Here is a 25,190-nt window from a genome sequence, read left to right on the forward strand (position 1 = left end):
CTCTCTCTCTCTCTCTCTCTCTCTCTCTCTCTCTCTCTCTCTCTCTCTCTCTCTCTCTCTCTCTCTCTCTCTGTCTCTCTCTCTCTCGATCTCCTCGAAAATCCCAGATTGTGCTCTCATTCTCCCGTCCCAAGACGTCCGTTTCGCATCTCATTTTATAATTACTATTCAAATCAAGTCGACGAGAAGCCTGACCGAATGAATTGGCTGAAAGAAAAGCTTTCATCTCGAACTTTCTTGCCTACGCATTATGCGTTTTTTTCTTCGTTGTTGTTTATTTTTTTCTTCTTAGATATATTTCACCTCAATGGCAAACTGCGATACGCCATATAGACAGTAGACACGGACTTCAACGTTCGGACGCACAGTCGTAAAAATGCTTAACATTTGCGTTTAGTTCCTTTGTTTCGTTCCGTCGGTAAAACAGTTTTCACGTGTATGTTATTCAGAGGGGAGCCGTAAAACGCCTACATCTCGACCTTTCTTCCCCAACGAATCATCCAGTTTTTTTTTTCTTCTTCTTCGATACATTTCACCTCAATGTCAAGCTTCGATTCACTTCTCACTCACGATCAACTTCAACGTTCGAACGCGCGGTCGAAAAAATTACTTACCATTTGTGTCTAGTTTCTTTGTTTTTCTTACCGTCGGTAAAACAGTTTTCACGAGTATGTTATTTAGAGAGGAGCCGTAAAGTGCCGGTGCAGAGGAAACTCGTAACAAATTCCTTGGGCGCTTAAGGGCAAAACGATAAGTAGGCGAGTCGCCGTTATACACGTACGTATATATATATATATATATATATGTATGCCTATGTATGTACATGATATACATGCATAGGAAAAGAATGGGGGAGAAAGGAAGAGATAATATTGGCCGAATTGCGAAAAAGAACAAAAGCTCCGAACTTCGAGATAGGAAACGTTCGTCGTTTTCGTCGTAAGGACTCGCCTTTCGTTTTGCTTTCATAGTTAGATGATCACAATAAACCGATATCTGCGGACGGTCCGCGCCTTATGATCTACTTCTTATTTTACCACCTCTTTATTGTTACTCCGACAACAGATATAAGGAAACTCGGGGCCAATAAGTATACATGTATACGTCGATCTTATTTCCGCTACCGATTCACTCACGTAATACTTGCAGCAAGTTAGATTATTTATAAGAAGATCACGAAAATTCAAATCCACCCAAAATCGCGGGCGTGAAACTACAGTATTTTTAAAAATAATCACCGTAGTGGTGAAAGAAATTTCATCAGACAGACATCAACGATTACAATATCTGTAGGAAATTGAGCGGTTAAAAAATCTTATAGTTCATAAACGTGATTTTTATACAGGTATATAGATAAAATTTATGAAGCTTCAAGCATCGCGATATCCTAGGTGTGTGTATAATATTTTCTTAAATGTTTATAATACAGTTTGATAGGCCGTTACTGTGAGTTATATAATACGAAGAAGAAAAAAAAAACAAGTAACGTAAATAGAAAATAAAAGTACGAACACACAGGAAAAATGCATAAAAATGATCGAGGTCGTAAACGTAAAAGGGAAAAGTGAAAATAAAAGTGGGAACCATCAATTACGCGGACACGTGTTCCTATCCCGAGGCTACGGTCTCTACGTGCAATTCAGTCATCCTTCTGCGCGAGGTTTTCATCGATCTATCCCGTTTTTCTTCCTCACATCGTCATCGTCGTAACTATCCGTATGATTGTTATACCGTAACTATTTGATTGTGTTTTTAAATAGCGGATTCGCTCAACGCTGACAATCAGAGACAAAAAGTCATTGAATCAACTAAATGTGTCGTCACGGCCGGTGAAGTAAATATTTATTTGCGTCAATTCAAAATCTGTTGGTTTAACAAAATATACTTGAAATCAACCAAACATTTTCAATCGATTCAAGATCTGTTGGTCTGGCAAAATTTAGTTGAAATTAACTAAACATTTTGTTAGACCAAAAGATTTTAAATTACCACAAACAAATATTTACTTCGCCGCCCGTGAGCGCACGTTTAGTTGGTTAAATGACTTTTTACTCTCAGTTAAGGGCTGCAGGGAATCTTGCTACTAATTTCACCCTGTAGCTATACTTTGGCCTGTTTGTATTGTATATAGCCAGGCCCTGTAGCATCATGGGTAAGGGTGGGAACTCTGATAGCTTTAACTGAATTTCTGCCGGTGGATCAATAGCTTTGGATGCTGCGCTGCACCGACTCAAATCGCACTCAACCCCCGGGAGGGATCCCTAAATCCCTAGGCCATTGCAGCCTGGCGACGTTTTATGCATTTTTATTACTCGGATGGATGTGAGAACCCACTTAAGTCGGGAACACGTCGTGCGACTGTCTAATTATTCTGGATTCTATCCAGAATTTTTCTTCAATCACGATGGTGATATGCAAAAAAAGACACTCTTTAATATGAATTGCAAATAAAATTCAATCGCTAATTGCCTTCTTTCGAAAACATCTTTAAATTTTCAAAATTTCCAGACACAACGGGAAGCACGAACAGCAATCGCAAAGTGAAATAAAATCCGTTGAAAAAAACGTGAAAATCGTAGAAAATACACCTTTGTTTACCAAATTACACACCGAGTGAGGTTTGCAGGTGTCGTTAGAACGGGACCGCTAATGACAAGTGATTTTTTTACTACCGGTTTGACCCGATTTAACGACCAATTATCGAACAATTTCACCGCCAGCTGGTTGCCTTTGGCTCTTAACACTCTCGTGATTACGTGACCGGCGTTTAAACCCATGTGCAAGTTGGCGTTTTCGATTATTCTCATTGTTCAAACTGCGAGCTCTTTGATCATTAAATTAATGCCAACAGAATTGAGGCAATGCGCTTTCACCGCATTCACGGCGTGCTGGGAAAATATAATATTATAAGCTCGAGCTACTGCTGAAACTTTTCATAAATCCAAAAAATTCCCTGCGTTATATGCCTTACACCCTTCGTCTGTCGTAAACGCGCTGCTACGGACAGGAAAAGTAATAATATGTTAACACAGATTGATGTGGATGTGGCAGTAAAACCAACGTTTCACACTTATTAAACCGCGGTGTTAAATTGTTTAGTAAATAGGAAAATGGCCGCTGGCTAGCCAGCCGGCTCAAAGCTACGGCTTCTTTCATTTGGTCAAGTTTATTTGTAATATCCAACTTCCACTCTCCCTCGTAATTTGAGCTTTTCACATTATTTCATGTAGTCTCCGAGGAGGTCAGAAGAAAAAACGACAAAGTTACTACTTCGAAAGAAGTCTCCGCGCAGCGTTTATTTTCTCTTCTTTTTTTTTTCTCTACCCTTTGACACTGACCTTAACCTTCCACCACTTTTCACCTGAGGTTCACAACACCATGGTTATGCTGCAATTTCATTTGCCCCGCGATGTGAGCTACACACGTAGACTTGTACGGACCGTGAACTGTTTCTTAAAAGTAATAGGGTCGTGTAGCCAACCGAAAGTTTGAACCCCCGTCCCCATTGGGAATAACTTCTGCAGCCTCCCTCGGCTTCGTCTTTTTTTACGTTGGTTTTTGGTAACGTTTTTTCCCTTCTTGTCTTTGCCTTTTTTCATACATATACACTGGATAAACGCTCCAAGGCAAATTCTAGGATAAACTTTTGATTAATGGTTCGGCAAAACCATCTGAATTTCTGCCCCAAAACAGAACGATAAAAGCATAAATAACTGTGGTTAGCAAAAACGATGCTACAGACGTTAAATATTCTAAACCGATAGTGATTATCGCGAAGATGAAGATCCGATTTATTATCCATTATAGAAAATTTTCTTCTCTATGACAGTAGAATACTTAATTAACAAATTCACAGCCACGAATCGGTTGCTCGGGATAGAAGTTCAGTGGATAAAACTGGCGCCATTTGTTTCGGCATAATCCCTACAGACAGGAAAGAAGAAAGTACAAATGCCAGGTTATGTACAGCTAGTTTGAGAGAAGTCAACAAGTTTCACGATGTACTTGAGTATCGTAAAAATTGACGATCATGAGGCAAATACACGCTGCGCGGTCGGGCAACGTTCAGAAAAGCTTCGTAAAATACAATTGCGGTTATATTTTCACGTATCCACCTCTCATACCCATAATGCCTTACCCTTTTCCCTCTAGTCTATGGAGAGACCAACTTCCGATTGCCTCGTCTGGCTCCTCAGTTTCGCTCTTTGAACCTGAGTTCGGCAGCGGAAATAATCCAAAACATCACACGGTTCTACAGGGTATCATATCACATATATTTCACAGGAATACACAGTGTTGTCAACCAAATGCATCGCAGTTCTGAAATTCGCTTGTTTCTCACTTTACGATGCACCATTCCAATACATCCAACAAAAAAGAAAAAAAAAAAAAAACTACCCAACCAAACGATACTCAAGGCTTAGAAATATTCGCACAATCTTTTCAAGTACCAACATAATTCTCTCATTGTCCGTAATGTTTGTATACTCTAACTTGGCGGTGCTCTTTTTTCACATATTTTGTAATAACCGATATATTGGTATGTTTCATGAGTTATTGTACTCGATCATTCTAGTATTGTAGTGACCCATTTGAGGGGTGGGGTTCAAGTGCCGAATTCAAAAAGTTCCGAAAACTCATAATTCTGAATTATTTGATGGCGAAACTTGACGTAAAGAGATCAAACTTTTATGAAACAACAAATTTTCGAATGGTCTGAAAGGCGACGGCTCAAAGTCCCGAAATGCAAGATTCTGAAAATTCAAGTCATGATAGCACAAACTTCCGAAAAGTAAAGTTTCGATAGAGTAAAATTCCGGAAATTAAAATATACTAAAAAATCAGAAAAACCGAAAATCGCAATGACCGGGATTCCGATGGCAAAAATATCGAAAATTCAAACAAAGAAAGATCAAAGTGGTGAAATTTCACCAAGCCAGATATTCACGGAACTGAAAATCTTCGATCGTTCGGAATTTCGATGTTTCGGATTGAAAAATTTTCTCACTTTCGCACTTTCGGAACTTTGACTTGTCGGAGTTACGCCCTTTCGGCATGTTCTCCTATCGGAGCTTTGAGAATCGGCTTTCGGACCATTCAAACTTTGACGTTTTGTCAAAGTTTTAAGTTTCGCCAACAAAAGATTCGGAATTTGGAGCTTTCCGAACTTTTCAAATTCGGAATTTCATTTCCCGCCCCCCTATTCGTGAAGCGTGGTTACGAGGCTACATTTACATCCATAAGGTAGAGAGGAACCACCGTCGCGTAGGGAAATGGTCACCGGTAGATTAATACGGGCATTCTAGTTAGGAGTAGTTTAAATGAGTCCAGCGTTGTCTCACCGCTCGGATGCTCTCGCACCTGTCTGCATTTTAATGTCCTCCCCCTCGAATTGTTTCTACAGTGGATTGCGAGCTACATTGCATCGCCCCTCCGCATTAGTCGCGACAGCGTGCACATTTGCAGCTTGGCAAACAAACTCCCGCAAACAATGTATCCTGCGCCTTGCGTTTAATAATTTGATTGTTTTGACTGACAAGTGTGCGAGTAACGGAGGTCAAGCGTAGAGCTAGGCTAGATAGAGATTTGCTTCATTGCTCATACCGTCGCGTCGGGCTATTTTTAACCCGGAGCCGGGTCTATTTACACACATGACAAAATGTCGAGTTTCAGCTTCTGACCAGTCGCCGCAGGCTTTAACCGTCCAAACTTCACTTCTAACTACTTATTTTGTTTCAGTACCTGACGGAAAACCGACGATCACAACAGCGCACAATACTTCCGCAACTTCGATTCTGATCACCTGGCGACCCCCGAACAGGGACACCATTCACGGCGAATTTTTGGGCTATCGTATCGCCTACAGACCACGCGACAGAGGAAACGAGGATGTCAAGGAAATTTACATACGCGATGCGAACGTCGAGGTGAGCGGAAAAAAATTATGTTTCGACCATTGACGCGGCTAATGTTCTCGACCTATTCACGCCCCTTCTTGAAACCGTCCCTTCTTTACCGTGCCTAAAACAATGGACTTCGACAACATCGTTAGTGACATTACTGCCTCAGGGCGTGTGGGTCGGGTTCAGAGGTCAGACTGGTCAAGGCCTTGTTTATTACCAAAAAGGGTCTGGTGACTCCCGTAAACATTCCAATTCTCTAAACATGGTTTACATCTTGCCTCTGGGCAGCTAGGCTGACTTTAAAATTAATATGCTGCTATTTCACGGGCTTTAACTTACGCCTGAAATTTTTTTTTTTCAACCTTCAACTTTTCCAACCTCCCGACTACGTTTACCGAGTAGTTACACAATGTCGCCGACTGACCACTGCGTCAAATAACTTTACAGCATAACCGAAACTTTAACATAGTTTGACACTTTTTTGCCGCGCTAGAGACCAGAGTCTCTCATTTGCGATGTTGATCGAATTCGTTCTCGTTCCAGAGCCACACTATTCACAGTCTGGAAACTTACACACAGTATCTTGTTTCGCTGCAAGTTTTCAACCCCGAAGGCCTGGGTCCGTCCACCACAGTCTTGGTGATGACTGATGAAGGAGGTAAGTTGATGCTGGATTACAATTTCACTAGTTTCTGTTATAAGTTTTCGCACTTGAACTCTGCTCACGCGAAAAATAAAAAAGGAAAAATAATACCAAGCCTCATAGGTATGATAATAAATTGGGGGAAGAAAAAAAAATAACAATCACGTTGTTGTAAATCTCAATCACGATTCTAGCGGCGACAGTGTGAATTTCTTTATCTAGAACTCACCCGAGAAGGTAACGCAGAACACTGTCTATTCAGTCGATACAATTCGGTGGGTACAATACAGTCACGTGACGGGAGGCTAGCTGATATGCGATCTCATATTTACCGACAAACGGTACTTTTTTTTTACCGATGGTAAACCAGTGCATTCCCCGAGTGTTGATAGGTCAGAATAATTCCCCCGTTCTTGAATAACGTAAGATCCTACCACAATAAAGAAACCCTGGAGTAACGAACCGATGAATTTCGGAATTATAGTGAATAGTAAGGATGCATACTTTCGCCAGTTCCAACGCTATTTCGACCAGAGAGAAACCTTTTCGACTAGCTCAAGCTCCTCAGTGGACTGCAGATAGAGCCACTGCTCTAAAAAGTGAACGGAACTGAACAGGAGCTAACTTTACACCGAAGTACCTCAGGATTCAGGGCCCGATTCTCTAACAGTAAAGTCGCTCAATAGCTGACTAGCAAAGAAGAATCGAGTTAGAGCGAATAGCTTGCGAGTTTAAATGAATGTCGAGATACGGTGTGATGATTGTTTGATTTATTTGATCGAAGGTCAGTGCTTCGTGTCGGTGACTAGCGTGCGACGCCGTTGGAAGTCTAAGCCAGTTGCGTTGCCGATTTTGAAAAATTCCTCTTACTCCTAGGCAGAAAGGGGCGCGAATAGCTCTCGGAAAACTTGTAAAACGGGTCGAGGTGCTCGGAGCGAGATGTACGTCACTGACCTCGACGTTAACACCCCCCCAAGCCCTGGAGCCCGACGGTTGTTGGGTCGTTGGATGGGATCAGTCTGGTCGAACGGGAGTTGCGGCGCGTTAGTGGTGCCTGTCCTCGTTGGCGAAGATCGTGAACGAGCTCGGCGGTGAGACGACAGGCCGTAGAAAAATCGCTCTCGTCGGCTCCAGGCCATCAGGCACGCGGTGTTCGCAGTGCAGTGACCGACACCAGAGCCCGAAGAACCGCAACGATATCCATCAGCAAGAGTAAACGGAGGATCGGTCCTCCGCTCTCTCGCCATGAACGGTTTGCCGGAGAACAATCATCGTCAGGGTCGGTCAGCGGTGGATTGTAAACAAACGACGAGCGCCGTTTTTCGGTAAACGTCGTTAGCACGCCAAACTCGAAAACAAGCGTAGCGCATCACCGGCGCTTCGTTACCGACGGAGGGTGTTGTTCACCTGCGAAGAGCATCCAGCCCAGGATAGGCTTGCGCAGTGACGTTCGGGCCGAGCCGATGGGTCGCGGGCATCATCGCGATTGTGTGCGCGCTCGATGTTGCTTGCGTGTGAGATGGGTCGATTATAAACCCGTGAAGGGGCAAACTGTGGCGGCGAAGGCGGCGGCGGCGGCGGTGGACCAAGTCAATGCATATTCCAGCCAGTGCAGGATCGAATAATGCCTGATCGCCGAGGCGTTTTGCCGGTTATTAGAATCGACTTGATGGAAAATCAAACGGGCGCAAATTTCCACTGCCATATAAATTGAAATCCGCGCCGTTATTCACGCCACTGGTTTAAAGTTTGAATACAGTTTATGATTATCGCTTCACTGCACTCGTGTGAAATGTAAAAAAATCATCTGTACACCTCGTTCCTCAATCCGCTGATATCCTCTGCTGCAGCGACCGTGCGAAACGGTAACGTCATTATGTGTGCAGTGTGAAGAACACCGAGGTTGTTAGCATCGGTTCTTTGTGGTACGGTTTTCAATGATTTTTACCCTCGGTGCAGAATGCAGCTGCTGCTGTCAGGCTGCAACGTCGTTCCTGCATGCGCGCATTGGTGATCGCACACATCCTCGTGCGTGTGATCTGTAACGACAAGCCGGGCGTCTCTCTGTGGACCAGGATGTGTCAACGAGCGTAATCTCGACGCGAGCGTCGTGAATGAGCCTGTGCCGCAATGACTAATCGAGGAGGATATTGTTCGATACCGTGAAACAAAGAAGAGAGAGAAGTTAAAAGGTTTCCAGAAAGTGCCGCGTGGCTTACAGGAAGACGACACCCGGTTACCGAGAAACTGGAGAAAAAATCCACGGAAAACGAACGTCGTATATGAGAGGAGATTTTTCACGGGCAGGTCATCGATCGTGTGCGGTAACCGTGCGGGCGACAAAGAAGAAAGTGAGAGAGAAAGAGAGGGAGAGAGAAAGATTCGTCAAATCTTTTGTAAACGAGAGACAGGAGTGAGGGCGATATTCAACGAACCTGTAACGAATCTCTTGCGATCTGACGTTTATCTGTCAAACTTGACGTAACAACTAGAATCTCGAAGTGTTATCGCAGAGAAAAGACTTGAATTATTGGCAATACGTCAGGATAGTTGAAATCAACCAAATGCCAATCAATAATTAGCTGTATGCCTAGAGACTATTTATTTTCGATTCTTTTTTTTTTTTTTTTTTATACATAGTTTATAATTCCTTTCTTATAAATGCAATTCTACAATCACGACGATAAAGATTGCCAATAAACGACAGAATCGTTTTATTACACCGTCAGATATAAAATTTACTAAGGATCTGCATAAAATAATTCGCTTTTATAAAACGTGTACGTCATACGTAGCAAGACTTTGAAAAATTATACACGGTGAATAAATTTTGATAAAATACTATCGCGGTTAGATACAGTGATTTCAACCAGAGGAACTCTTGTTCAAGTGCAGTGTGAAGTGTAGAATGGAATATAATATGGATGAACTAGTGATACGTTAGAAGGATAAGCGTAGAGAAAAATATTTCGAGAAAGGGCGAATAGGTAGTGAAGTAAAAAGAAAGAAAGAAAAATAAAGTGGGCCTATCGGGAAGATATTCGGCCGGCAGCTCTAGCAGCACGGCGCAGCTGCGCAGGCAGGAGGGCGAAAATTTTAGGCCAAGATGGTCAGCGGTGCTCAAACGAGGGCTGCGGCCGCGATCTGCTTCTTCCTGCTCGTCCTCGACGCCACGGCTTCGGCCCAAACTGAGGAAACAACCGAGGATCAACCGACGACCACCGGCATCGTGCCGACTACGATATACCTCGGTGTTTTGGAAAAGAATCAATCGTTGTCGGATGACAACAACAACAACAACAATAACACGTCACAGATAGGTAAAAATCGAGCCAACAATAAGCGAACGAAATTCACGATGCTTAAAAAACTTGCGGTGTCTGTACTGTAGAAAACTGTTTCCGGGATCTAGGATTTCTCGTTATCACACATTACCGGCGATTATAATACCCACGCAGTTGTCAGTACCGCAATTGCCGTTACCAATGACGGTGTGTAAACTTCTTCTCACATCGCTGCATGGCTTATGGTCACAATTCTACTCGGACCGCAGCTCCTTGTCTGTTTTATCGCGCGTGTATACATCGGACTATTCACATCAGGGAGATGTTTTTTTATTTCATTGGCGGAACACGGTCTGAACGTTACTTTTTGACATACAAAGAATCTTCTTGAAGTAAAGGATTTTAACCCATTAAAGATACATTTTTCCTCTCGGTCAAATTCCTTGAAACTAGGTATGTAAGGGTCCTCGAGGTCACTGATTTCAATATGAGGACAGATCTGAGGAATTTTCAAAATTCTAAATGGCGGATCTAATATAACGGACTGAAAATGTCAAAGTGATCGGAATGGCTCGAAAATCCACACTCAGAAGTTTTTTGGATGACCAAATCCGACCCCCAAAAAACCCACGAGTAACGAACTCCATGCCAATCGGATCAATTTTTATATTTTAAATTCACCATATTGGATCCGCCATCTTGCATTTTGAAATTCTGACGTCGGATTCGTTTTCAGCGACCTCGAAAACCCCCGGGTAACGAATTTCATACGGATTGGATCAATTTTTATATTTTCAGTCCGCCATATTGGATCAGCTACTTAGAATCTCGAAATTTATACGTAGGATTCGTTTTTAGCAATCCCAAAACCCAAGACTACCGTATTCCACCTTTCTAGTCCCCATAACCTTCAAACAATTACATTTATTCTGTAAAAACAGGCTATTTAAATACTTCGTTTATTTATAAAGCTCACTATAGTCACGAAATCATCAAGAATCCCTCTTAAAACATCAACATTGAAATCTTAGAAATTAAATTATGCAAAAAAAAAAAAAATTACAGCGATATCTCAAAACTTGAATGTAAATCTTGAAAAATCGATTCAAAAAAGGTGTCTCATGTGTGAGACGCTGTGCCGCAAAAGGTTAGGCTCAAATCTAACATTACGAGGTGCCTCACATTACGTGACTTTTTCTCACGTAAATAACATGTTAAACAACAAACCTTATTTCAACTCCATGCACAATTTTCTAACATAATAGTGAATAGTGTCTCATAAGGATGTAATCATTTAGATGGTTAGATTACCTTTACAAGTGTTAATTTTTAAGTTTTTATTACGTTGAAGCATCGGGAAACCAGATATTAGCAAAATCAGGTCTTTTGATACCTCATGTCAAAAATGACTGACTAAAGCCAACCTTGTAAGGTCTCCGATAACAAATACGTATATTATTACTTATATTAAACAGAAACGAGTCCAAATGTCAAACTCGTATACTGCAGGGTTATTTTGGAAAATTCCCAAAAGAAACTGGTATGAGAGGATTTTTAACTAGGAGAACACTAACGTTTGTACCTCGTTCCAGCAAAAAGAATAAAACATCACCTTAATTTGTAACAGTTGAGTATACATGCTCATTGCGCTACCATGATAGTAATCTGATCACTCTACAGACGAAAAAGCTGGGACTTATTTGGTTGCCGGAAGTGCGGAAACATTCTTCTTTCTCTCTTCCTTCGCATCCTTCTGATCGTTTCACGATCACCCGCTTTACCCCACATCTAAAACCTCTTTTATGCCGCAATCTCGACGTTTAGTTTCGACTTTTAATACCTCGTCAGGCTTCTTCTTGTATTCATTCCCGTTTGGACTGTTTCTTTTAGGTTTCTGCTTAGCTCTCAAGACGGAATGAGAATCTAAAGATAAACCAGAGTCTCTCCAGAGTCACAGACATTCCAGGATTTCTCAGTGTGACATATTTTTCCACAAGAATAATTTATGCAGATCAACGTTACAACCACAAAAAAATTCAGGTTTATTATGTTTAGCCAGTTTCGAAAATTGGGATTATAAAAATACGCACATCGTATCGCACTAACAGATGAAATTTTGTAAAGAAGACAGGATACTTCGATGAAAACATTAAAATGTGCTAACCAACCGGATTCACGGAATTACGTTCCCATATAATCACCATGAGTTCATCGTTCTCGTGGAGTGCTCTTTCCCTCCGAATATATTCAAACTTGGTGGTTATTTCCGAGCCTAGAAGAAACAGTGCAGAGATTATCTGTGAGAGCGTGGGAAAAAGCGTCACCGTATCGCAGACCGAATATAAGAATAATTATCACGAACGTGTGCGCAAGATAAATTGCACGGCGAGTTGCCGAGCTGTTCTCAGACCGGCATGCTCCATCACATATCACGTCCCAGGGTTGAACGGCGAGCAAGTTTCACGCTAGTAAACGACACCTCGCTCGCATTACACAGGGGACCGAATCCCGACCCTCGGCTGTCCGCGATCACGATCAATACTTACCTACAATCGCGATATCCGAGCGCAGCAGTGTCACCGACACGCAGGTCAAGTCACCGAAAGAGAACCAGACTTTTTACAAGCCTATAAATTATCCGGTTCTCTACACAGCTGTAGATCCTTCTCCCCGCAATGACTCTTCGATCACTTCCGATAATTCACTCCGCGTCCACAGATTTCGCACAAGTTTCTGGGACTTGTTGCTGCGATTCCCAGCGATTAGAGATCGATTAAGACTATAACTGATTCACACTGACGTCGATGTAAGTTTTTTCATATATGCACGTTTAGTGAGAGTAGATGTACCGGTTTTGGTGATCTTGGTATCAGTTCCGGACATGTTCATTACGTGTAATGGGAGGTTATGTACCAAAGTGACATAAAGATGCTTTCGTCCACTTTAACGCTGATGTTTAAACAACGAATTTTAGTCATAATTTGTGTGTATTAAAGAGATGTAAAAAAATGACATTGTGAAATGCGGGATTTTATAAAGGGGTCAGTAATAGCACAGTGACCACAAATGGTGATGCATTTAACCCATCAACGTTCTCAGATTTCCCACCGCGTATCTTCTTTCCTCCTTTCGTATCTTTTCGTCCCCGCCATCTTTCCACTACTATATACCTGTGATGTATAAACGACTTCCGCTTCAAACTCACTGGTTAGTTTCGCAACATGTGCGCAAGTGACGCCATCTGTAACACCTCGTGTTTTGTAATTACTCTTCTTCTTTCCCACCCACGGATTCATCCTTCACCGAGTTCCTCGTCACGTCGCATCCAACTTAACGTATTAATTATTCTTCACATCTGCGATTGACGCCATCGTCACGTCTAAACACATGTTCAAACTATACCGACGGATATGTGCGAACTCGAGTACTTACGGCATAAATCGACATTTTTACAGCATCGATCGTTCTTCCGTCTCCATTCAATCGTCCACGTATCGAATTAACTATTTAAACACAGGCGCAGAGAGCTAGAGAGGGTCCTCTCTCGTCGACGTCGATTCATCCGGTCACATTCTCCGTTAGCAAAGCCAGGCGTGCATGTATAAAATCTAGGCCAACGAGACGTTCGGATTTTGACTAGACGCCTGCGGTGGGTTTTCGCCAAAATTTTTGCCAGTTCTCTTCACACGTTTGTTGAAAACCAAAAATTCTACAAAAACCTAATCTACACCACAAGGTACAATGAGGTTGAAGTTAGTAACGTTACTTACTTCGCAGCTTTAGGATTGTCCGAAATTTAGTCAACCATGATAAACAAAATATACTCATATTTGGAATCTCCAAATTCTGGAAAGTGATTCTAAAATTCTTCAATGATAATTTTTCTTTCCGGGGTTCCGTTACGTTAACGTTACTAACTTCAGTCTCTTAAAATATAATATTATAGTATTAAAATTGACCAAAATTGGATTACTATAGTACAATCTCTGTAGTCAATTCAGAAATTTGCCATCAGATGTACTCAGTTCAGTGTTAGATTGGAACCAAGTTGTAGTCAATAGAAGTCCGCAGCGCATTTTTCGCGCAGTGCAACTACATGAATGATAGATTGGCTGGAATGTTCAGAAGACCGAGAAGAACTGTTAATAATTTTAGTCTTCTGTCTCTACCGCTTCTCTGAAAAAAAAAGATACTTAACGTACCTACGCAAAATCCTAGTTGCGGTATTGGGCATAAGAGGAGAGAGAGATGGTAATTGAACGAGCAAACGGGTATCGTCTGCGATCTCTTTGACCTTAATACGGATTGCAGTGGAGAGAAAAAAGAGTAAAGAGGAACAAGGACAAAAAGCCGAGAAGACGGAGAAAATCTACGTTTCTTGTTGATTGTTAACGCTCGCATAATCCGTTGACGCATACTCTGTATGTGAATGCAATCATAGGTGCATGCATAAAGGGGGTTTCACACATGGGTTTTACGAACAACAATACACAGACGCACTCCATTCAGGCCTCATCCTCTTTCAAAACACGTCCGTTCCGTCCGTTCATTAGCCAATAAGTCAGACCCGTGTGCATCAACTGCGTCGAATTCCGTCTAGAAACATCAACAACAAGTGAACAAAAGAAGTATGAAAGATGGAGAGAATATAGGAGGACACAGAAGAAGGAAAACATAAAATTTCAGAATCGCAATCCGATACAATCATCGATGTAATAAAATCTGATGTCAACAAGCATGAAGATAACAACAAGCCATGAAAAGAAACAAAAGCAATTCCTGCCTATTTCTATGCCGCTAGTAACAAAAATACGCCTATTTGTTTATCTGTTTAGTTTGAAGATTTTGAAGATTGTTCTCCTGCGCCGAAAACCTGCATATTTTTCCAGTTCGGTTCATGACCGGTAATTATTTCTCTACCTGCGAAAGTTGCCCAACGAGGTTGGTCCTCTTTCTCCGATTCGAAGTAACGGTGGTTCAGGATGGAAACACACCGTCAGTCGATTCTTTTCTCCGCGTCACACTATTTTTCTCTCCTTTCATCGAGACTCATCGAAGCGCATCTTTGGCCAATTACACAGAGATTTCCCTTCTCGAATTAGTATCGCGTTAATTGCGATTCGCGTAATGAAATAGCTGATCATAGAAGAAGGAGCGAAAAGTACGGACGGTCTAAAAGAGAGCTTAAATCTGTGGGACTCAAGGCTGCGGATAATAATCAGTGAGAGCATTGAACGGTTGTAGGTAGTAGACGTATACGAACTTGAAGCGAGACCTTTTAATCTAACTCATTTATGTAGTTAGTCAGAGCTTATTTCTTCTCTAATAGCAACCCATGATGACATAACCGGTAACAATGGATGCAGACGTGAAGTACAAGATTCATGCCATGAATTCAGTCAGCTCCTGCATATTCTCGGCTCATTTCGACCACCTCCACTGGAGAATTATTTTCGCTTTCGTTTTCGTCTTATTTGTATCGAAGGTTTTTTTCCTCACTCTGAAACTCGTTCTTCGTAAAACTATTATCATACGTTATGTATAGAGACTGTATACATTTGTGTTGTTATGACAGCATTTAACTTCGTCGAGATATTTTTCTTTTACGGTAATTATATAATATCGTATGGCTCGCTTGCTCGCTCGTTTTCTCGCTGCTCAGACGCAATATATTCATTCATTTACAAGTAAATAACAGAAATAATCACCGCGCACTTGTGATTATACACGTGTATATAATTGTATATGTCCGTTAAATAACGATGTGAAAATATTTTTGTCAATTTCTGTAGACGATTTTGTGTGTTATACGTGTATAAATTTCGTTCCGTGAGAACCAAATAACGAGCAAACAAAACAAATGAAAAAAACTACGACCACATGTATGCCAGCCAAATATCTGTTCATTTAATCATCAGTTCACCGCTTATACGTTAGTGTGCAGGTGCACGTAAGCTTGGACTTTTTATTGCCATTATAAATGAAACTTATCGGCAGTAGCTTGACCTGTGTCAAGACATCTACAACCAATCGAGTTGAATTAAAATAAGTACGTCGTGCACATGAAAACGCAAAGGAAAAAATCCGAGCACAAGATGAACTTTTCCACAAGATATTCGATTCAATTTAGTGTACAGAAAAAAAAATCATCGCGCACTTTCAAATCTTCAAGGTCAAAGTTATGAAACGTAACATTTTAGTCAAGTTTGATGATAATGGGGTTCCAATTACATTTCATTGTTTAATACGTTTCAAGGTGATACGTCGATCTCATTTCTCTCTTTCACTTCATCTTCCCGTCTCCGCCCTTATTTTTTTTCTTCTATTTTTTTCTTCTTAATTCTATTGTTCACGGATGAACGCTTCGCTGCACGTGCGACTTAAACAACCGATAAGTGTTGTTGAGCATGATTAATGCGGTTCGAATACGTATACGCACAGATCTGCGCCCGTCCACGTGTAACGCAGGTTATGTTGACAATGAGCGCGTATGACTCTCCGACTCTTCCGTCAGCCCGTAAAAGTATTATATATAAAAGACGAAATTGTTGTGACGATCAAGTCGTGCAGTTATAATGCAGACGTTATATATATATATATATATATATATCATTCGTGGAACCGTTTCCTGCCTCCTTTATTCCGACAAACTGAACAAAACAGGTCCGAATATATACCATAATCATCGTCATTCGCTTCGCAACTATAATATAAAACGCTTCGACTTGTACGGCGAGCGAAAAACGTTCGCGTCTTGAGCTGCTGACGGCATACGGGAGTTTTTCAACGATTCCCCTTTGCCTACTACGTAGGTACAGATGGGACGGTATTGCTTACATTGTGTTGGCACGGGGTCTCTGCCTACCGGCTTTGTTACCTTCGTCGCCATCATCGTTTCGAGTTTCGCATTAGGAACGCGCGAGCTGCGGGACTTGGGGGACGCACACACCGGCTCGTCAACCTCTTTATTAACGATATATGCGACGTACAGTCGGGTCCGAAACCTGCCGAAACATAGATTCAAATAGTGAAACTGAAGCTGGTCGAGTTTAAGCCAATTAAAAAACCGGCTGTGAGCCAGCAGCGACAAGTATATTAAAACACAGAATTTCAGCTATAATGATATATTCAATTGTGTAACAAGGAGGCAGATTCGGTCTTTTCGGGCCGAGTGTGAGTTTGCTATACGAGTCGTAAACGAGCCGAAGACGAATATTGCAAATACGCGAAGCGAAAAGACGTTGCCTCCTTGTTGCACACGATTCTTTATACTACAAGAGTGTGTTGCGCGTTTTCTCACTAAGCATGAAATTGAGGTTAGGGTCGCGTAATGTCAGATTTCTTCACGACAGCGCATGCGCGGAGTACAGAAAGGACCACTTTCAACACTCCTAGGATTTAAAGTAGTCTTTTCAGTACTCCGCTCACGCGCATTCGTAGACTCACTCGACGGTCACAGAAACAGGTACTTTGGTACGAAAAATATGCGTGAAAAACGCGTAAAACATGCTCACATTGTATAAACAACTTATTTGATCAACAGCGTTAGAGGAATCGTATGATTGCATTATTTTTTGTTTCATTATATTATTTTCACGAACAAAATGAACTAATTATTGTGTTTCAGAAGAGGGTAAGTGGACAAAAATTATAAAATAATCTATAATTACTCCGACGTTGTTAATATAATGAAGTGTCCACAGTCGAAATTGAGTGTTTTGAAACTTTATCCTATAACAGAAGAAATATTTTTTTATAGTTAGATGTTAATTATAGATTCCTTCGTAAACCTTTGTTTTATCGCATTTACGTTCCAACATCTTTTTGTCATGACTGTACGTCGCATTATACATTTTTAAACACACACCAAGTCGCCTGCATCACATCCGAAGAATATAAATTATATCGCACGTATAGAAGAGACACGCGCAAACTGAGCATGATATCTGATGTTATAATCGATTGAAAATCAACGAGTCGAAACGAGAGCAAAAAAGAGATCTTTTTTTCTTTTGTTACACTGTCTAATCGCTCCGCTTTGTTATTCGATTTACGTTATAATTAACGTTCAACGAGGCGTGAGAGCTGGAGAAACGATTAATTTATGTAAAGATGGACGTATTGCGTGTATATACATATAAATATTATTCATATTTATTCAGCTGCTGGCGTTTTTCTCTCATTTCCGTGCGTAACAGGAAAACGTAACCGATAAGTTTTGCCGTTTTTTTCTCTCTCTTGCAAGCAATAATTCTTGGCCGATTCAGCTCGTATAAGTAAAGTATCTCGAGTCTCTAAGACTGCAAGGATATTCTACCTGTTATTTAAACGCTGGATAAACAACTGGGTCAAATCAACACCGTATATACACATGTATATAACGTATGCATGTACCTGCATAAGCGATAATACATTAGGCGCATGCACATATTAATCATACATAATATATACACACCGAGTGATTTCCTATAATCGTACGGCTCTAAAAATCACGCAAGTACTTTGTACGCGTGCGATTTAATCAAAATGTCCGATATAAAAACGAGTTGCCAGAAATGGACGTAAACATTCATTTTATTACCTTGTCGTTCATTAGCACTTGATTTACATTTTTTTCGATGATTCTTTTCACACCTTGACGGAGAAATAAAATAAGCTAACTGGAATGAGGAGGAAATGATATTTTATCCATGTATACCTATGTACAAATATATTTATTCCTCTTTTCTTAAATGCAGAATTTCTTCCCTTCCGGGGATTTGTCACTGCACGGGAATTCGACCGTAAAGTGCAGATCAGGTTAACAGCTTTTGAGTAAATAATCTTTAAAACCATAAGTACAGACGGTTCTTTTCGTCCAGGTAGAAAAAGATCTTTGAATCGATTATACGGTTGAAGTTTTTCTTCATTCTTTACGCTATTTGTGGTTACAGTGATTTTGCCGATTATCTATTTGTGTACCGTAAAGAGTTCTACAGCGATGATTCATAAACTTTGATGGGATGATTACACATTTACAACCCTGGACTCATATTTCTATAGAACGGTTGACACAAACCGACGACATAAGCGATAAAACGGAAGTCGGAGGAATATTTTCAAGTTACGATAACATCATTCACTGTCCACTTGGTTTTATCTTTTGTATTTTTGTTTCTCCACTACTACGAATCTTTACATTATATTTAGGATATACTCTACTATCCTTATGAAATAAATAAAGTAGTTAGATACTTTTTATTCAAAATGCTCGAGAAATAATTTCACCGGAAGAAAGTAAATTGACACCCTTACTTTCGAGGACGGTATCTCAGGTCGATCTCTCTGATTTTATTTCTTTTGTAATATGTTATAGTAGACTAAAAAGTAAGCACTTATTTTTTTTCATCTGCCATTAAACACTTTAAAGAGGTGAAACCACCCTCCAAAGTAAGGCATATCAAGGGGCGATTTGAGAGTTTCACCCGCAAGAATATAATATTTTTCAACCAATCCATCTGGAAAAGTTCTGTCGTAACGAGAAATGAAAAAGGTGATTTTATCAATAAAAAAAGAAACACTGCCAAATCGCCCTTTCACGTCCCTTACTTTGAAGGGTGGTTTCACCCCCTTAGAGTGTTTAACGGCAGATTAAAAAAAATACGTGTTGCTTGATTTTTAGTCCACCATAACATATTACAAAAGAAATCAAATCGGAAAGATCGACCTGGGATACCTTCCTTGATAGTCATGCCTTTGCTTTGTGTTTTTTGTTCTTCATTCTGCTCGTTTTATAAATTAATGTTCGTCAATATCTTGGGTCGAATAGTATTCAACAAACTTGTACGCATGCTCACAGAGGCTAAGCGTCCCTTCACTTCCTGCGGAATACCGACAAACGATATATTGTGAATATGCCTACGTTCAGATACCCCGTATATAAACACGTATTATATATATACGATGTAAAGAGAACAACTGCCCGCAGCAACTTTCACTGGCTGAAAAATCTTGGATTTACTCGTATTTAACCTGCCACGCTTTTTCCCTGCTAATGCACCTTTGCAATGTAGACGGTCCTCTTCTCGTGTTCGTCGTCTTATTTTCTCTCCTCATCTTCTCTTTTTGTATCCGGTCAGTCACACTGATCCGGATTAACGTCGGTGTGCGGACAACAAGATACACTCACTTTCATACGTGAATAAATAAACTTTTAATGATAATGACCTTGGATCATGTTACTACACAAAATTCATATCAAGCCGCACGATGCGATTACGCTGAGTAATCAACTTCAGGGTTGGTTAATGATACAGGGAATTCTTTGTATGCAAACAGATTAAACAACTCGGCGAATATCATTGAAACCGCAACGACGACAACGACGACAACCCGTAATCCAAGACGAGAGATCGAAATTCTTTCGTCGTGTAGTTTAATAAGAAGCTTCCGCTCATTGAGATAATGTAGGAGTGAAGGGTCGCAGATCATCAACCTCGCTACAGAGTCGGGCAGTAGAGTTTTAACATGACAAGAAAAAGTGTGAGGCTTTTTCTGTGGGATTCAAAGGAGGAAACTTGCTGGATTCCCGATAATGGATCGCACAACAATCTCGTGGATATTTTTTGGATTCTCAATTTGAAAGTTCAGATATTTACAAAAGTTCTTTTCTCTCTTGTTACAGTGCCGACTAAACCTTTGAACTTGACCGTTCATCATGTCACCTCATCATCCATCGAACTGTCTTGGGCCAAACCTGAGAATGCCAACGGTATCGTAATGGGGTATCGGATCTACTACATGCATTCCAATTACACGGATGTGAAATCCCATAAGAACATGGACATGACGAATAGCAACATTTACTTCAACCTCAGCGATCTCAGTAAGAATCATTTGACCAATTGCATGTAAACATAACATTGTCATTTTACATTGGGTCTGACAGTTTCCCGTAAGAATCAATGTGAAATCACGAAAAATTTAAAAGTAAAATAACTTCGGTATGCTGCAGATAATCGCTTGGAAATTTTATACAGGTGGTTAAAATAAAAGCGAGAAAAATTTGTATAATTTTCATTGATCTAACACGATTTTGACCTACACACGGACGGGCTTTCTAAAAAAATTTTATCTCATGATCACTGCACATGATATTTTTATCGTGATATGCGGCCGGGTTATAAGAAATGAGAAATAAGCAGCATGAGTAAACGAGTTGGTTTTAAATTCTAAATATAAACCCGGAGGTTCCTGGTTATTTCAGAACCGTACACAGAGTACAAGATATGGGTGAAGGCCTACACTTGGAAGAACGAAGGTGAACCATCGGACCACATTATTCACAAGACCGACATCGCCGGTCCATCGGCCCCGAATATACTGAATTTGACTTGCCAAGCACAGGACGTGATTTATTTCCAATGGCAGAGGCCTGGCCTCTTTTGGAACTCGATAGATTTCTACTACATACGATATCGCGTCGAGGGCACCAATGACTTCGAGGAAATCCCGATATCTGCCGACAAAGAGCACCTCGAGAGCGGAGTGAGTATATTCTTAGATCTAACTGATGTCGAGGCGACTCCATAAGGTTTTCGATCATGAATATGTAATCGATTCTGATTCCAGACAACGATTCAAAACCTGTCCATGAACACCGTCTACGAGGTTACAGTTCGCGGTGCAACGCGAAGTGTAATCAATCCCAACGATATAATAGTCGGAGAAAGCTCACCGCGTAGGACGGTGTCGGTTGAACCAAATTGCGACAAAATACCACCATCGATGCGTCGGAGCAGCAAGGAATTCAGCGCTGGTGTTATAGCCGGAATGGTATGCGCCTGCTTCGCCGTGATGCTCGCCATTACATCCTTCGTGCTCTGGAGGTAAGGAGAAAAGACACTCTTCTCCTCCTTGACCGTCATTATCGCCTATGTTCGAGGTCAAACCCTTTAAGTAAATTTCGTACCAACTGTCTAAGAAATACCTATATTGTTATGGAATTATTTTATTGTTACATCGTGCAGGATACAAAAACCACGGGGTTTAGAAGAATGATTCAACGTCACAACAATTAATCTCCACCGATCTAGGGTATTTTGGCGCCGTTGGTACCGAACTTACTCAAGTGCAGTCCAGCGCGAGACACTTTTTTAGAGAAAAAAGCTGCACTCCTAGGCACACCATATATACTCACACCACGGTCCATTTGGACTTTCGGTTAATTTCTTCTTCGAACACCTCTCGGGTACACTTGATTCTGATGATTCCTAACCTAAAGCTCATTGTTCCCTAGCGCCAAACCTGCGAAACTTGAAGCGTAGCACAAACTCAACGAACTGACATCGCCTTGGTAGATCATGCTTTAGAACATAATTGAGGTTGAAATTAGTAACGTTACTTGAACGATGCATGTTCAGAAAAAATCTTTACTTGGACCCTTAGGGTTTTTTGAAATTCAAGTATCAAATGATAACAAAGAAAACATGTTCATAATTTGAAAAGTCAACTGCCCGAAAATCGTTCTAAAATTGTACAATAACTGTTTTTTCCATGATGTTTCGTTTCGTTACGTTAACGTTCCTACGATTGTACGTCCCACAGGGTGTCCAGTCATCATGGAATTCTCATGGAATTTGATGCCCTCTGGAAAAAACCTAGAAATCTCATGGAATTGCATGTCGTGTCTGGAATCTTGTAAACTTGAGTCTAGGTTCATACAAATTTAGCCAAATCTTAAAAATTGTCGTTAAAACTCTGAACTCCTGGAAAAATTTTGACTATCAATCACACCTGTATCTATCTCGATACTATCAAAAAGAACTAATCTTGTTCATGTTTTTATTGCATTTTCATTCATCGTGTACTTGAAGTCGACCTAGAAAAATCTTAAATTTTATATGGAAAATCTGGAATTCTCATGGAATTACGTTTTGACAAACAACTGGACACCCTGGTCCAAGGCAAAATGCTCAAGGCAACGAGTTCCGTGATAGTCGCGGTTCAAGTTGGAATCCAGACAGCTTACAACTATACTAGACTTATACCAGACCCTCGGAGTGAAGTAATCCCGCAATTACCGAGAATAGATCAAAGTTGTAATACACTGCAAATGATCCGTCTAGTTAAGTACTGAAATGATAAGAAATCGCGAACCATTCCGCTGCCAGAATCGCATGTAACTCCGCGGTGGTAAAAATGACAACTATATTAACGCCAAGGCTTTCCGAAGCTACGCGGAACAGGCACAGCGTGTGGGTTTCTCTGCCGAGAGGAGAAGCCGCTTATGTGCCATTGGTAGAATTCACGGAAAGCTTGTACCAATAAAATTGCTCGCTTGGTACTCGCGGACCATTCATGGTCTTGGGAAGTAAACTCTCAGTCTTGTCTTATTGCTCGAAACGTAAAGCTAAGTCAGTCAAGTGGCGTGCCCACGGTGAGTGCAAGTCTTACGATTTTGAACTGCTAGGCTTTAGTCTTCCTTATAGACTGCGGAACACGTAGTTTCGCAGAAACGGAAACGCCCATTCTGCCTGGGTTGTTGTCAGTATTTAGAATTTGCGGTACGGTTTACCGATATATGCGAGAATCAGTTCACCTTGGAGGTCACACAACAGACAGACGAATCGACACTAATTAAGGAATTAAGCCCGGATGGCGATGGATTCGAGTTAGCCCGATTAGAATCGTGGAACAAGTGTGTGGGACTTGAGAAAGTGAACCATCAGCTTGCATGGAGAGGAGGGAGGATGCGAGAATACTTGTCCCGAGATCGAGACACCTTTGATTGTATCAAAAACATTCACACATGCGTACAAGATAACCGCTCCTTTGCGTTGATACGATAATGTGCTTTTATCTGACAGTGCGATAAGTTCAACCGTGATAAATGCAGTGGTATTTTTTCGTCAGTCCTTACTTATAAGCGAGCTGTAACAGACCCCCGAGACCGTGAGAACTATATTATCGTCAATAATTATTTACGATGAAACAATTGATGTGAGTTACTTATATTCCTGTTGTTAGAATAAGTAGAATAGAGAAAAGAAATTTCCGTGCTTCTTGACCATCAGCGATGTATGACATGTAATATAGAGATGCTTGAAAACGTTGGAAAATATTAATTGAACAGGCCATGTCTCAGGCCGATGTTTAGAAAATGCTTTCACACCGCTTACTACTACCTTGACGACCCACCGAGGAACGTTCCCACTCTACAAGACTGGGAGAACACCGAGCAGGATGGGGAACGAACCGCTGTCGCGGTACAGAATTTTGCCCAACACGTTGCGGCCCTGCATGCCGACGGGGATATCGGGTTCAGTAAGGAGTACGAGCTCATTCAATCCGAGACCGGGGATTACACGGTGGAAAATTCACAGTACGCGGAGAACAAGACCAAAAATCGTTACCTGAACATTCTCGCATGTAAGTGTGAAAAATTGATGGTGAAATAGGAATTATCTGCAGACCCTAACGCAAGGTTTAAGGGGGGACTCCGGTGAAATTTTGATAATAGCGAGTTTCCGTCTTTGAAACTTCTAAAAAAGATGTCATCGAAAATTCCTTCCAACACGATTTAGATTATGGTAGTATATGTTCTAAAAAAAAATCTTCTGCGATGAAAGTGTCATTTCAAAAATGAAAAACTCGGTGTTATCGAAATTTCACCGGAGACCCCATTAAATGAATATCCGAATGTAATTGGTCAATGAAATAAAAGTTTTTTTTCTCTGTATGCAGTACTTATACAGTACTATGAGGTATATGGAATATGTTTCCAAAGTTCATATTATCGAATTCATAAAATTTTGGAAATTAGAGACCCTTTGATGAGACGAAATTTGATACAAATTAAGTCATTATTTGCATATCAAACCGGCTCGTTGGATCATTTTGAATTTTGAGAATCTGATATCGCATTCGGGTTTAGCGATCTGAAGAATCTGTGTACTGGAATCCAAGTGTAGTTTTGAAAACTTGTTTTCAACGCATCTTTGGTACAAAACGTTCATTTCAATTCAAAGACTTGTTTCTTTGTTTTTTTTTTTTTTCAAAACTGCATTTGTCAGAATGGCGTGAAGGATAACTCAATAAGCAATCCTTCGAACGAATTTCAAAAAGTATAAATTGATTCCTTACAGTTTTCTTCAAGGGTTATACCGTAATCGTTGTAACTTTATTTTGCATTCATATATTTTTTTCAATTGAAACAATATCATTTTTCTTCCGATCGCTGCAATTGCTTCAATTTTCTGTATTTTCATTTGAAAGTTGATATTATAAAAAAATCTAAAACAGGCATACTTCGTCTAATTCAAGGATGCCTTTTTGCATCTTCCAAAAAAAAAAGTTTTACACTGGACTCCCCCCTTGTAA

At 40.7% G+C, this 25,190-nt stretch overlaps 1 protein-coding gene and 1 long non-coding RNA gene across 5 annotated transcripts in view; one reads left to right on the forward strand and one right to left on the reverse strand.

Annotated features, from left to right (window-relative positions):
• The window catches only part of LOC124218834 (Protein tyrosine phosphatase 99A), a 303,594-nt gene that overhangs the window by 270,580 nt on the left and 7,824 nt on the right, over positions 1-25,190 (forward strand). For 2 of the 4 annotated variants that reach the window (XM_046625692.2, XM_046625693.2), the window contains exons 5-10: positions 5,740-5,927; positions 6,447-6,561; positions 20,494-20,694; positions 21,076-21,356; positions 21,441-21,697; positions 23,944-24,239. In XM_046625692.2, coding sequence (XP_046481648.1) covers positions 5,740-5,927; positions 6,447-6,561; positions 20,494-20,694; positions 21,076-21,356; positions 21,441-21,697; positions 23,944-24,239 — 1,338 coding nt within the window. Of the gene's footprint in view, positions 1-5,739; positions 5,928-6,446; positions 6,562-7,554; positions 9,867-20,493; positions 20,695-21,075; positions 21,357-21,440; positions 21,698-23,943; positions 24,240-25,190 lie in introns of those variants that run through there. The other 2 variants (XM_046625694.2, XM_046625695.2) reach the window with 2 other exon arrangements.
• On the reverse strand, positions 11,038-14,011 carry LOC124218840 (uncharacterized). The gene is made up of 2 exons (XR_011177133.1): positions 11,921-14,011; positions 11,038-11,753 (listed from the first exon to the last, which is right to left on the reverse strand). It is a non-coding gene; the product is annotated as an uncharacterized lncRNA (long non-coding RNA).

This window comes from Neodiprion pinetum, chromosome 5, assembly GCF_021155775.2.
Source record: "Neodiprion pinetum isolate iyNeoPine1 chromosome 5, iyNeoPine1.2, whole genome shotgun sequence".
In the NCBI taxonomy this organism is placed as follows: domain Eukaryota; kingdom Metazoa; phylum Arthropoda; class Insecta; order Hymenoptera; family Diprionidae; genus Neodiprion; species Neodiprion pinetum.